At 50.0% G+C, this 14,122-nt stretch overlaps 1 protein-coding gene across 1 annotated transcript in view; it reads right to left on the bottom strand.

The window, feature by feature from the left end:
* LRP1 (LDL receptor protein 1) overlaps positions 1-14,122 on the bottom strand; it is a 57,863-nt gene that overhangs the window by 4,854 nt on the left and 38,887 nt on the right. Inside the window, exons 54-76 of the mRNA XM_073091850.1 lie at positions 13,813-14,114; positions 13,513-13,700; positions 12,782-12,999; positions 12,246-12,373; positions 11,892-12,012; positions 11,430-11,668; positions 11,108-11,269; positions 10,844-11,002; positions 10,364-10,651; positions 10,124-10,284; positions 8,684-8,815; positions 8,215-8,323; positions 7,945-8,063; positions 6,482-6,570; positions 5,531-5,623; positions 4,633-4,705; positions 4,323-4,384; positions 4,098-4,197; positions 3,355-3,508; positions 2,769-2,953; positions 1,605-2,047; positions 1,103-1,230; positions 389-673 (exon numbers count right to left, since the gene is read on the bottom strand). Coding sequence (XP_072947951.1) covers positions 389-673; positions 1,103-1,230; positions 1,605-2,047; positions 2,769-2,953; positions 3,355-3,508; positions 4,098-4,197; positions 4,323-4,384; positions 4,633-4,705; positions 5,531-5,623; positions 6,482-6,570; positions 7,945-8,063; positions 8,215-8,323; positions 8,684-8,815; positions 10,124-10,284; positions 10,364-10,651; positions 10,844-11,002; positions 11,108-11,269; positions 11,430-11,668; positions 11,892-12,012; positions 12,246-12,373; positions 12,782-12,999; positions 13,513-13,700; positions 13,813-14,114 — 3,938 coding nt within the window. The remainder of the gene's footprint in view (positions 1-388; positions 674-1,102; positions 1,231-1,604; positions 2,048-2,768; positions 2,954-3,354; positions 3,509-4,097; positions 4,198-4,322; positions 4,385-4,632; positions 4,706-5,530; positions 5,624-6,481; positions 6,571-7,944; positions 8,064-8,214; positions 8,324-8,683; positions 8,816-10,123; positions 10,285-10,363; positions 10,652-10,843; positions 11,003-11,107; positions 11,270-11,429; positions 11,669-11,891; positions 12,013-12,245; positions 12,374-12,781; positions 13,000-13,512; positions 13,701-13,812; positions 14,115-14,122) is intronic.

Raw genomic sequence — 14,122 nt, 5'->3', positions numbered from 1 at the left:
TTTTTGTCTTCTTTCTTTTAATTTTTTACAAGTAATTAATAAAGCATTAGCTCCAATATCTTGCTTTACATTTGGAGAACAGTAACTAAGTAATTATTATAAACATTAAACAACTCGACTACTTATTTTTAAAATTAATTGACTGAAAGCGGAAATAATAATTATTATTTCCGCTTTCAGTATGAAACGTACGTACGATAGTAGTATTAGTAGTTTTAGTTATTTAAATTGTGGGATGCATAGATTATAATCTATGCATCACACAATTTAAACTAATTCAAGGTCATCATATATCATTTCCGTGATTTCCGCGAATGAGACACGTACAAAGGTTGAAAAATATAATCTTCCCCGGTGGAGTAAAAAGCGAGGATAGCATAGTGCAAACCTTGAGCGGCGGCCTGTCGTCGGTGGCGTTCGCGGCGGCGGCGTCGAGGTGGCAGGCGCCGCGGCGGTTGCAGTGGTGCGCGCAGCGGTAGTGCTGGCAGCGCGCGCCCGCGTACAGCGCGGGGCAGCGGCACGCCGCGCGCCCGCCGCGCACCGCGCAGCTGCCCGCGCCGCACGCCAGCGCGCACGCCGCGCCCTCCGCCTCCCCCGCCGCGCCCCCCGCCGCGTCCGCCGGCGCGTCCGGCCCCGCCAGCCCGCCCGTGGAGATGACGCACTCGCGCCGCTCCTGACGGCACAACGATACGATCACTCTATAACTTGTTCTCGAACATTTATTTAACGATTTACGCAAAATTACGCCTGGCGCTAGTACGCAAATCTGTTAAAATTACAACGCTCGACGACAAGAACGCTTAGCGCTGCGCTAGAACGCCGTACGCGTACGCGCTGTGTGACCGCTCACTACTTACTCAGTACAACACAACGCGGCGCTAGAACGCGTCTTGTCTTGTTTGGCAGGGCCTTTATCATTTATTTATTTTTTATTTATGCACACAAAATATAATACATAATATAACTTATATTTAAAATTTAGTGCAAAGGCACTGCTTATTTCTCATTTAATTCATTCATTTATTCATCGTTTAAGATCGAGTAAATATTAAGAACAAGGTAGTTTTATATTAGGTTGAGTTTAGTTAACCGGAGTACTCACATCGGGCTCGTCGGTGGTGGCGGTGAGGCCGTCGGGGCAGAGGCAGGAGCGGCCGGCGGCGCTGCGCAGGCACAGCGCACTCTCGTGGCACGCCGATCGGTTGTCCGGCAACACGCACGGATTTGGTACTGTGTCATATTTATAATTTTTGTAAAAAAAAATTAAGTTAAGGATGAATAAGAAATGTGTATTTTATTTATTTATTTATTCATGATCACCAACATAATGTACACCAAATAACAAAAAGCAACAATCATAAATACAGGGAAAAGAGTTTAGTGTCATTACAATTATAGATGAAGACAGCATGCAAATACAGAAAGCGGGTAACATAGCTGTAGGAGTAGTATTATCATAATTACACTATTAAAAATCTAATATCACGAATTAATAGATTATTTTTTATAAATAACGGATTGTAAAATAATAAAGAGAAAAAAAAATGTTTGCGCATGATCGATTCGCTTCCGACAATATCAGTGTCTAAAAGTCGCGTACGTACTGGATTGCAGGTGCATCGCGCGCGCCGGGTGCAGCACCGCGAGCGCCTGCACGGGCGCGCGGTGCGCGGGCGGGGGCGCGGGCGGCGGCGCGCGCGGCCGGCGCGGCAGCCGCAGCAGCCCGCGCGGCGACGCGCACCACACGCCCTCCTCCCACAGCGCCATGCGCGCGCACGGCCGCTCCCAGCGCGGCAGGGCGCCGGGCGCGCGCGCCCACTCCGGCGCCGCGTGCAGCGCCGGCGCGCCGCCCGCCAGCGGCGCCGAGTGCAGCGTGCCGGAGTAGCCGTCCACGTAGTAGAGGCGCGCGGGCGCGGGCGGCGCGTGGTGCAGCGCCAGCGCGGTGGGCCGGCGCACGCGGCGCCGCGCCGCCCAGCGCAGGCCGCCGCCGTCCAGCCGCGCCGCGCGCACGCCCGCGTCCGCGCCGCGCTCCGACCACACCACCTCGCTGACGAATTTATCAGAAACGATTATGTCGCGCACGTCTCGCTCTATCTTCCTAGCATGAAACTTATCGCATCAAATTCGATAATACGATTCGTCAGAAAATTACTGACCGATTATTCCCAATCTCTAGAGAAGTAAATCTACCTAACAGAAAAGTACCTTAAATTATCAAAACGAGATCATAAAATATTCGATGCCATCTTGTGAATTAAAATTCCTCTGGACTCGTAGGTAGGTTTAATTTCTTTCAAAACCTCTATCGTTTCACAACTATCACAAGGTGTCCCTGACGATGAGTTAAAACTAAATAAAAAAAAATGTGAGCCGTCACGGGACGCCTGGCAGATGTGAAACATCGACATTATTTTGTAAAAGTAATATGCAGAAAAGAACATATTGTGATAGGAACTAAATATGTCATAATGATAAAATAAAATATTACGATTTTTTTCCAGATAACGATGACTATTTATTGAATTCGATTGCGCATGGCGACGCGTCGCCACACCGTACACACTACTGCATATAGACTGTATATATATACCATCGTATAGCGTGAAGACGCATCATGCGTCGCCACGCCAGAAATCGGTTTTACGTGCGGCTATAGATGTTTCACATCAATAAATAAATTCAAAAAGTTTGCAATATCATTCACCTGGGATAATAATTATATACAGTGATATGAACAGTGAAATACGCAACAAAACTGTGTCAGTTACCCGGTGTGCGCGGAGACGAGCACGTCGTCGGGCTCGGCGCCGGGCTGCCGCCACAGCGTGGCGCGGCGGCGGCCGTCCAGCGCGGCGGCGCGCAGCTCGCCCGCGCCCGCCGCCGCGCGCGTCCAGTACAGCCGCCCCGCCACCGCGTCCACCGCCACGCCGCGCACCGAGCCCTCGTCCGACACCTGCACACACCCGACACCGTGCACTCGTCTCGCTGAAACTCATTTCACAAGAGACTCGTTTATGGTTCCTTCGTGCGGTTAATTATGATCGTATCACTTTGAAAACGAAATTGTAGATCGAATCAAAATCAATTAAGCGAATAATTAAAGTTGAAATATTTTCGATTCCGTGACTCGATACAGAATACGACCGACATACCTACTATTACTTTGTGACAACAGTAAATAGTATTATTTATATTAAGGACCGTTATTAAAACTCGGAACTGAATTGAGCTACCTACGACCCGATGTTTTACATGGTCATTTATTATTTACACATTATAAAAAAACAATCTTCATTTTCAACAACCGTACGAGGGATGGGTTTAGCTAGGTAGTTAGGACGTGTGTATAGTTACGATGGTCTCGGCGAGGGCGGTGTCGGGCAGGCGGTCGGGCAGCGGCGCGGCGGCGGCGGCGAGGCGCAGGCGCCGCACGCGCCCCGCGCCGTCCGCCCACCACGCCCACCACCACCCCTCCCACACCTCCGCCACCAGCGACAGGATCTCCGGCCTACGACAACATTATGACACTTGTACGTACGTACGTAAGCGCGAAACTAATTATTTGCGGTTCCGCCATCACGCACGGTGGTGAACTTACGTTCGTCTGTTACTCGAGTCCTTTCTGCTCTTAACGCATCTTGGATACAAACCCTGAATGAGACTCGTTAGCGGATGGATAGAAGAAATTATTGTCAGTGTGTATGAGAAATCGCGAGAAAGACGTATAACTATATACTTGGTTTTGTACAATAGTAATTAAAGTAAAATATTTAAATAAATAAACACAACACAATACACACTACAACAGCTTAGTACCCTGCAGAACACTACCACTACATTATACATTTACATGTTACTTCGGTAAAGGTATTTATAATGATGAAATAATGATAAAAATTTTGCATACCTGTTAAAGACACAAATAATATTCTTACTCAAAAATGCAAGAACGATCAAAGTGACGTCGTAGGATATATAATACTCCCTATTTAAACTACACTGAGTTAATAAAAACTTCAATGACATTATAATAACCCGACATTAATATTCGCCTCCTCGGAGTGTATAGCTACGTGCACAGCTAGCGCAGGGGGTACCTGTCCTCGGTGACGTTGTCGGGCATGTAGTGGTCGTGCTTGTGCAGCTCCCACAGCCGCAGCGCGCCGCGCACGCTCACCAGCACGCGCGCCTTCTCGCCTGACACACGCACACACACGTCATACAATACACGTTGCTATTCTAAACTCAAATACGATTTTATTTTGAACATTTAACGTTTATAATATGCAAGGTGTTTGTTTATATAGAGAGGTAGCACTCACCGTTAGCTTCACAGGTGAGGTTGCCGTCCGCAAGGAATCGCTGTTTGAATCCCGCTATACACCTACAATAATCACGGCGATATTTTATCTTTGATATTATTGGTAACATTATTAAAATAACATTTTGACCTATCGAGTAACAGATCCGAAAATATTCGAACTAAAAGTATCACAAAATGAAAAATTGAAAATGTATACAGTATCCTCGAATTGGACATGTTTTCTTCGGATTTTTTTTCGTGAATTTATTACTACATTCGTAAAAAATTACAATTAGTAAGTTAAAATAAAGAGTAAAGGCGGGACTCACTTGCAGCTGTACTGGTAGGTGTGCTTGGGCAGGCACAGATGCGGACACTTGCTCCAGTCGCAGATGCCTTCCTCTGCACACACAAAGAATTAAATATTACACAAAGACACTATACTTCAACTATTACAAACGCGCGAACTGAGTCATAGGCCATTTTTATCAGATCTCTCGTTTACACTTAAAGGCATATCGGGCTTTGCCTCGCATTTCTAGTGTTGTATGTAACATAAACGGATTTGTCGATAGTTAATAGTCAATAGCGGGTAATCAAGGAAAGATTAAGGAAATAATGTAAAATATTTTTTAATCGAATAACGAGTTGTGCGGCATTGGCACATTCCTTTGACGCAACAGACTTATAAAGTCAGTTCGCAAGTTTGTAGGGGCCCAACTATGGGAAAACGATAGATACGTTCGATGAAGATAGAACCCCAACGCGGCACGCTCGTCTCCTGCCTCATAACAGACTTCAGGGCTCGAATTCGAGGTTAATTAGTAATGTCTAAGGACAACAGGTGGTTTAGAGGTGGTAGAACCCTTCGTGGTTCGACTCCGGCGGCACCACCGCTACACCTATTTCTGCTTAATAACATCAGTGTTAAGCGCTGCTGTGTTCCGTTTTGAAGGGTGTGGTAAGGGAGACATACTTTTCCGAGGCATTCCAGCTTAGTCCTCAGGGGTAGCAGCGCATCTGTGGCCGACCTCAGGTAGGTATATCTAATCCTATCTGGGGTTGATTACAGACGTCCATGGGCGGCAGGAGCCACTTACCATCAGGTGGACTGCATGCTCGTCTGCTACTCCTATATTATAAAAATAAAAAAAATTAAAAAAACAGCAACAGAAGCCCGGGTTCCACGGTCATCGGGTCCTTCAAGGTAATACAAAAGCAACGTACCTGAGTCGCAGGAGGCGTCGAGCGGCACGCAGCGGCCGTCCGCGCACGCCAGCGCCGCCGCGCCGCACGCGCCGCCGCCCTGCGCGCGCCGACCTGACACACACACTGCTATATGAACGTGGTCCTCTGTGGTTCCACTCCGGCGGCCCTACCGCCACACCTGTTTATGCCTAATAACAGCAGGGTTAGGCGCTGCCGTGTTCCGGTTTGAAGGGTGTGGTAAGGGAGACAGACTTTTCCGATCCGTTCCAGCTTAGTCCTCGGGGGTAGCGGCGCATCTGTGGCCGACCTTAGGTAGGAATGTAGGAATATCTCTATCTGGGATTGATGCCCATGGGCGGCAGTAGCCACTTACCATCAGATGGACTGCACGCTCGTCTGCTACTCCTATATTATAATATATATATGCAGCCATACATTAGTAAACATTACTCACTCCTAACAAGATACTGTAACCAGTTTTGACACTTGAAATAGTTGCGTAAAAAAGTTTTACCACATCCCCGTGCTAAAATGTCCCTAAAATATATATATATATTTTTTTTATTTGGGAAACATACAATATTTAATACATAAAGTAACTTTCACACAGACATAACAAAAATCAGCAAAGTTTCCACTAATAAATTTGAAATACTTATTTATTCGTTATGTGAATTACGCAGTATTAGTGATTTATTCGTAATTTTTTAAGAATTAAAAAGAATAACTGACAGATCAGTGGCTTCATTCAATTTCAAGGCGGTGAAGTATCTTTACTTATCACAGTATACAGCCTTCAATGCCGCACTAGACACGTTATCACTTTTCGTTACGTTATTTTGAGTCTGCCAAATAAATTCAAATTAATGATTTTAGTTATGATACACGTATATATATTCACTTTAAAAATGACAGTAGCGGTCGATTTATATTTAGATTAACATGAATGTAAATAGTGTTAGCGCTCACATAGCTCGGGGTCCTCGTCGCTGGAGTCGTCGCAGTCGTTGACCCCGTCGCACAGCAGGCTGGGCGGGATGCACGTGTTGTTGTTGCACCTGGATTCATTATTATTATTTGTGTTAGTTAAATACGAAGTCTTTAATTTAATATTAGTTTCATTAAACATTTGTTTTCGTTATCGGTATAGTATTTCTATTTAAAAATAAAACAAATAATCTTCTTTAAAGTGTATCGGTTAAAGATTATAAATGCTATTTTACCGTCGAGAATAATATCATACCGCCTTATATGAGTGCCTAAAGTTTATTATTCTTCAATGGGAGTATTAGCTATCAGCCTCAGATTCGAAACACAGTTTTTGTGATATCATGGCACGCAATCCGCACCGCGCAGGACATGCCTACCGGAACATGGGCGGCGGGCAGACGTGCCGCGCGCAGTCGTCGGGGCGCTCGTCTGTGCGGGACATACGTACCGGAACATGGGCGGCGGGCAGACGTGCCGCGCGCAGTCGTCGGGGCGCTCGTCTGTGCGGGACATACGTACCGGAACATGGGCGGCGGGCAGACGTGCCGCGCGCAGTCGTCGGGGCGCTCGTCTGTGCGGGACATACGTACCGGAACATGGGCGGCGGGCAGACGTGCCGCGCGCAGTCGTCGGGGCGCTCGTCTGTGCGGGACATACGTACCGGAACATGGGCGGCGGGCAGACGTGCCGCGCGCAGTCGTCGGGGCGCTCGTCTGTGCGGGACATACGTACCGGAACATGGGCGGCGGGCAGACGTGCCGCGCGCAGTCGTCGGGGCGCTCGTCTGTGCGGGACATACGTACCGGAACATGGGCGGCGGGCAGACGTGCCGCGCGCAGTCGTCGGGGCGCTCGTCTGTGCGGGACATACGTACCGGAACATGGGCGGCGGGCAGACGTGCCGCGCGCAGTCGTCGGGGCGCTCGTCTGTGCGGGACATACGTACCGGAACATGGGCGGCGGGCAGACGTGCCGCGCGCAGTCGTCGGGGCGCTCGTCTGTGCGGGACATACGTACCGGAACATGGGCGGCGGGCAGACGTGCCGCGCGCAGTCGTCGGGGCGCTCGTCTGTGCGGGACATACGTACCGGAACATGGGCGGCGGGCAGACGTGCCGCGCGCAGTCGTCGGGGCGCTCGTCTGTGCGGGACATACGTACCGGAACATGGGCGGCGGGCAGACGTGCCGCGCGCAGTCGTCGGGGCGCTCGTCTGTGCGGGACATACGTACCGGAACATGGGCGGCGGGCAGACGTGCCGCGCGCAGTCGTCGGGGCGCTCGTCTGTGCGGGACATACGTACCGGAACATGGGCGGCGGGCAGACGTGCCGCGCGCAGTCGTCGGGGCGCTCGTCTGTGCGGGACATACGTACCGGAACATGGGCGGCGGGCAGACGTGCCGCGCGCAGTCGTCGGGGCGCTCGTCTGTGCGGGACATACGTACCGGAACATGGGCGGCGGGCAGACGTGCCGCGCGCAGTCGTCGGGGCGCTCGTCTGTGCCGCCCGCGCAGTCGCGCCGCGCGTCGCACTGCCACGCGCGCGGCACACACCGCGTTCCGCACTGCGTTCCGGGACATATGAAAGAATTATTTATGTTGTATCATTATTTTCAATATATTTTAATAATTAAGTGTTACGAAAATTGTAATATTAAAGTGAAAAATGTACTTTTTAAAATTTAATCCTTAATAATCAAACAAACAGTATCGCACCTGCATGCGTGACCCGCACGTATCGGGCAGGACAGTCGCCGTGACGTTCGCGCAATCATCCTCGTCCGAGCCGTCGTAGCAGTCCACTTCGCCATCGCACCAATACTCACTGTATACGCATATTTTCATACTGTAATACTGATACTCCTAGCAACATATATAAAACTATAATTTTAAGCAACCTTAAGCAATTTAATTGGCAACTTTTTAATTTTAAATAAGATTACATGCGTATAAGATATTGCAAATCGTAATCAATAAAAACGCTCAAAATCGTCTCTTATAGTTTCAATATAATCGCATAGTTCGCGAAAAACTGCCAGTCCGCTCTGAATATAGAAAGGAATCGCGTCGCGATAGCAAATTGTCCGACTACACTCGGTCGCAACAACATCAGAGCGGAGTAGCAGGTCATCGCGGACTACAGCATGATAAGCGTGAAGGCGCGGGGCAGCGCGTGCGGTCGTACGGCGGCAGGCAGCGGCGGCGGTCGCGGCAGCGGCGGCAGGCGGGCGCGCAGGCCGCCTCGTCCTCGCCGCGCGCGCACTCCGCCGCGCCCGAGCACCGCAGCGCGCCGCGGATGCACTCGCCGTTGTCGCACCTGGCACGCACCGACACACGCTTTATATACCTCCGACCGGACATGCGACGCTCGGGCCGTGGCGACCGAACGATACGTCGCCGATGATAGTTTATAACGAATATATGCGTAGGTCCCGACTTTGAATAAAAACCTTTTTAAGTTTATTTCAAAACTAGTTTTTGCCCGCGGCTTCGCCCGCGTTTAAAAGAAAATAATATGACATCCTAATATATATAAAACTGAAAATTCGCACCTTCATTGGAATGACAGTGGCGCCATCTGGCGGAAATTGGAGGTACCAACTCTAAAATCTTCGTGGGATCGATTTTCTGATTAATCGATCTTATATATAGATAAAATCTATCCTATGTCCTTTCTCAGGTTTAAGATTTTCTTTGTACAAAATTTCATTAAAGTCGGTTCAGTGGTTTAGGCGTGAAGAAAAGACAACCAGACAGACAGAGTTACTTTCGGATTTATAATATTAGATAGTTAATTGTATCAGGCGTTACTTTGCGGAAATCCATGCTATTAAGTTAAGATTAAAACTACTTCGCAACAATCCGCTACAAATATGTATGATGGTATATATTTTAAACCATGCAGTATGTACCACCCTCCCTCCCTCAAAGGATGCATGCAGATGCAAAAATTAAAAATATACACCACCATACATACCACCACCAACACGTGTTTCGCTCCAAAACGGAGCATCATCAGGGTAAGTTGACTCTACGACGGTTAATCGCTAAGTGACGCTGTCAACCTAATGCATGCCTTTTATAATGGTATCCAACCCTCCCCTCCACAATGAAATGTAAACAACTGATGACAGTTGTGTGATAATAAGGTTATAGATTAATTAATCTATATGTATACGGTGTATATTTTTAATTTTTGCATCTGCATGCATCCTTTGAGGGAGGGAGGGTGGTACATACTGCATGGTTTAAAATATATACCATCATACATATTTGTAGCGGATTGTTGCGAAGTAGTTTTAATCTTAACTTTATAATATTAGTAAAGATTTAAACCTTTAAGTTGAAGAAAGACTTCGACTCCATTGTAACTCGATGAAATACATTTATAGGATTGAACTGATAAGAAAATTTGTATAATATCTTCCGCCTACATAATATAGTGTTTCCTATAAAATTACTTTAAACATATTAATATAGATGACACAACAATATACAAAAAATATAGTTTACATATGATTATTATTTATCGATGAAACCAGTTTCATTTTCTGAAGATTAAACTTTTGATGCGTATGACCTGCACATAATTACATGTTGTAACGAAACGATTAAAAGTATTTACCGGAACTCAGTCTCTGAGCAGTTGCGCGGCGTGCAGTCGCGCTCGTCGGCGCGGTCGCCGCAGTCGTCCTCGAAGTCGCAGCGCCAGCGGCCCGGGATGCAGCGCCCGTCCGGGCAGCGGAAGTACGTCGGGTCGCACGCCGGCCGCTCCTTGCAGTCCGTCTGCGTACCGTCATTCGTTACTCATTCGCACATTACACGAACAGGTGCGAGATGTCTCCGTTGCACGGTAAAGGCTCACCTCGTCCTCTCGGTTGGGGCAGTCGACGTCTCCGTCGCAGAGCCACTCGCGCGGCACGCAGCGGCCCGACGAGCAGCGGAACTCGTCCCGCGAGCAGCCGCGCTGCGCACACTGCGCCCCGCCCCCCGCGCCGGCCGCTCCCCCCGCGCCGGCCCCGCCCCCGCTCGCCGTGCCGTTGGCGGCGGTGGAGTTTCCGCCCCCGGGCCACTCGTCGGAACCGTCGGAGCAGTCGGAGTCCTGGTCGCACACCCACACTTGCGGCACGCACATGCCGTCCGCACAGGTGAACTACACGCGCACGATCAAATGAGATGAGATATGATAACAGAATAATTTATTAATGTAAGTTTTTCATTCGTATACCTAATATAATATTTTTGAAATCTATTTTTTGATATAACATAACTCACGTTTTGGATATAACATATTGTATAAACGAAAAAGTACTTGGTGTCGCGTAAGTAATGTGTGGTTACGTACGTAGTGCGGCGGGCAGGTGCGCGGCGGGCAGTCGAGCTCGTCGTCGCCGTCGTGGCAGTCGCCGCGGCCGTCGCAGCGCGCCGCCGCCGCCACGCAGCGCGCCGCCACGCCCGCCGTCGCGTTGCCGCGGCACTTCCACTGCGACGACAGGCACGTGAACTGCACAAACGACCACATTGACTCGACTCACCGCTCCACTCCGGATGTCATTTGAAACGTCACCATGAATGAGCGGCTAGTTCTATCGCGGGAAACGTGACTCGCCTGGTCGCAGTCGGTCTCGTCGGAACCGTCGCCGCACTGCTGTTCTCCGTCGCAGATGTGCGCGGGGTGAACGCAGCGGCCGTTGGCGCACTGGAACTGTCCCGGGGAGCAGCGGAACGCCGGACACGTCGCCGGCTCGTCCGAACCGTCGCCGCAATCGTCCTGAAACGACGCCGGTAAAATAGAGTACTGGAAACATCTGATAAATCGCCTTCGGGTCCATCGATCAATTTACAACTTACATTTTGTAATCATGAGATGATTCAACGAGGCAACAGAGTCGAAGTTATGTACTGGGATGAAGAGTTCAATGTGTCCGTACCTGCGTGTCGCAGCGCCACCAGAAGGGGATGCACTTGAGCGCGCGCGCGCACACGAACTGCGCGGAGGTGCAGTTGGGCGCGCACGAGCGCCCGTCCGCCGCCAGCGCGAAGTGCTCCGGGCACGCGCACCGCGCCCCCGCGCCGCCCCCCGCACCCGCACCCGCCCCCGCCCCCGCCCCCGCCGGCGTCAGCAGGCACAGCCCCGAGCAGTTCAGCTTCTCGCACAGCTCGGACAGAGCTGCCACATACCAATAAACTGCTAGTATACGCTCTCAACGGTCCCTCGTCAACTGAATGTAATAAACATTTGTAGTAGATGAAATCATTAACTGTGCCGAGAGGCGCCTATGCAATCGATTAAATATTTTAGTTAATTTCGTTTATCTTAATTTAAATTTGTGACATTATTTTGTTATTAGCGGTCGAGTTCACTTGAGCAAAAATCTGTGAAAAGCAAATACCAGGCATAGGCGGTTGGCGGGCAGGATGTAGAACTCTCAGGTCCATGGGCTTATGCACGGTGTGGACCTCCGTCCGGCAGCGGTACGCGCCGCCCGACTCGGCATTAAACTCCGCGGGTTCCTAAAGTATACAATACCGATATAGTAGAGACCACTGATCTAAGAATTACTTTGATAAATTATTAATATCTCAAATTTAACGACATTGAAGTAAATTGCATGGATCTAGTTAGTATATTTACAATCATGCAGTTTAATTATGTTAATACTAATATTGATAGCAACAAAATTGTAAATTGTAATTGACGGAATGATTCGGCTATTGTGTGTATTGGCGGCGGAGTGGTGTCGTACGGTGTAGTTGGCGAGCGGACGGCGGCGGCAGCTCTCCACGGCGCGCGTCTCCCAGTCGCTCCAGTACACGCGGCCCTCCCACACGGCCAGCGCGAACACGTGGTGCAGCCGCAGCCACGGCATGCGCTCTGTGGGGCAGAGAGTGCACACACACACACGTTATGCTACATTCGTATACTGGATGAATTTTTTAAGTGGACCTTTAGGACCATAATATCTGAAATTATACCTTTTTTATATCTCTTACGTATGTAGGTTTCCTCACGATGTTTTCTTTCACCGTTAAGTGAGTGATAATTAATTTCTAATACATATCTCTGAAAACTCAGAGTTACGTGTCTGGTACTCGAGCCTCGGACTTCTCGATCGAGAGGCCGAGTTTCTTAACCACAAGGCTATCGCTGCCTCTTTTAATCTATTTTAATTTTTTGGGAACGTATCATAAATAAAAAATTTAGTATTCGTGGCAAGAAAGCCCCGACGATTCGAGGCGACACAACTCAGTCTTCGGCGGGAGCGCCCCGGGGCCGGCGTACCTCGCGAGAAGAGGATGCGCACGTGGTTGCCGTCGAGGTCGGCGACGGCGACGTAGTCCTCGCGCGCGTCGGCGAAGTACAGCTCGTTGCTGGCGGGCAGCACGGCCAGCGCGTTGGGCCAGCCCAGCCCCGCGCGCAGCAGCACGCGCCGCGCGCTGCCGTCCATGCCGGCGCGCCCGATGTGCGCCGCCGCGCCCCAGTCCGACCAGTACAGCCACCTGCCACACACGCACGCTGCACACACCGATCACCTCACTCGACACGTCCACCGGGACCGGACGATTATGTATTTTTTTCAAAGCCATCATAAGGTGCACGATGCAGTGTGTTTAAAGAATACTTCCTTTTTTATATTTAACTTAACGATAAGACAGACGGGCTACCCGATGAAAAGCAGTCACCGTCGCCGATGGACACCAACAACACAACACCAGACGAGTCGCCGATGCATCGCCGACTTTGAGGAGAGCTCTTTTGTACACCCCTCTTGAAGAGCCCCATGTCAAAGTCCTGAGATAATACCTTAGGAATTCCTTGCTTGTGATAGATTAATTTGATATTTTCTTTAGGAAAATAATTGTCAATTATTTATCAATTGTCTCCTACTTATATTCACTACTTTACTGGCTAATATAGACATGGCCAAAAATGCCAACTACCCATTTTCTGGCACCTCTTAAAATGATTTATTTATAAAACTTAAAATCGCCATGTTCGAGGGTGTCGCATACCCGGCGGCGGGGTGCAGCGCGAGCGCGCGCGGCTCGGCCAGCTGGCCGCGCAGCAGCACGCGGCGGTGGCGCCCGTCCAGCCGCGACACCTCGATGGTGTCCGTGCCCTTGTCGCACCAGTACACGTTGCGCGCCACCCAGTCCAGCGCCAGCCCGTCCGGGTTCTGCAGCGTCGCGCCCTGCACCAGCTACACGAACACGAGAACACAGTCACTTTTCCTAATATCCTATATTCTACTATTCATTTATTTAATAAATAATTTACTTAAAATTCAGGTTAAGAAGTTATTTATAGAATACCTGGTAATCGTCTGATGCGATGTCGGGCAGGCGCGGCGGCGGCGCGACGGGCGCGGCGGCGGCGGCGGCGGTCGCCAGGCGGCCCGCGCGGCACACGCGCTTGATGGACGAGCCCAGCCGCGTCACGTCGCTCCAGTACAGGCAGCCGCGCGCCCACTCCATCTCCAGCGCCACGGCGTTGGTCAGGTTGTGCACCAGCAGCGTGGTGGCCGCCGCGCGCTCCGTCGCCGCCTCGTCCTCGCCCAGTATCGCCGTCCGCCGGATGTAGTAGCGGTTCGTGAAGATGAGGGACGCCTTCACGGCTGCAACG

Source organism: Epargyreus clarus, unplaced genomic scaffold, assembly GCF_041222505.1.
Source record: "Epargyreus clarus isolate Ecla_fem2 unplaced genomic scaffold, WU_Ecla_fem_2.2 ptg000035l, whole genome shotgun sequence".
In the NCBI taxonomy this organism is placed as follows: domain Eukaryota; kingdom Metazoa; phylum Arthropoda; class Insecta; order Lepidoptera; family Hesperiidae; genus Epargyreus; species Epargyreus clarus.
The sequence above is the reverse complement of the archived record's forward strand: the minus strand, read 5'-3'. Positions and strand labels throughout refer to the sequence as shown.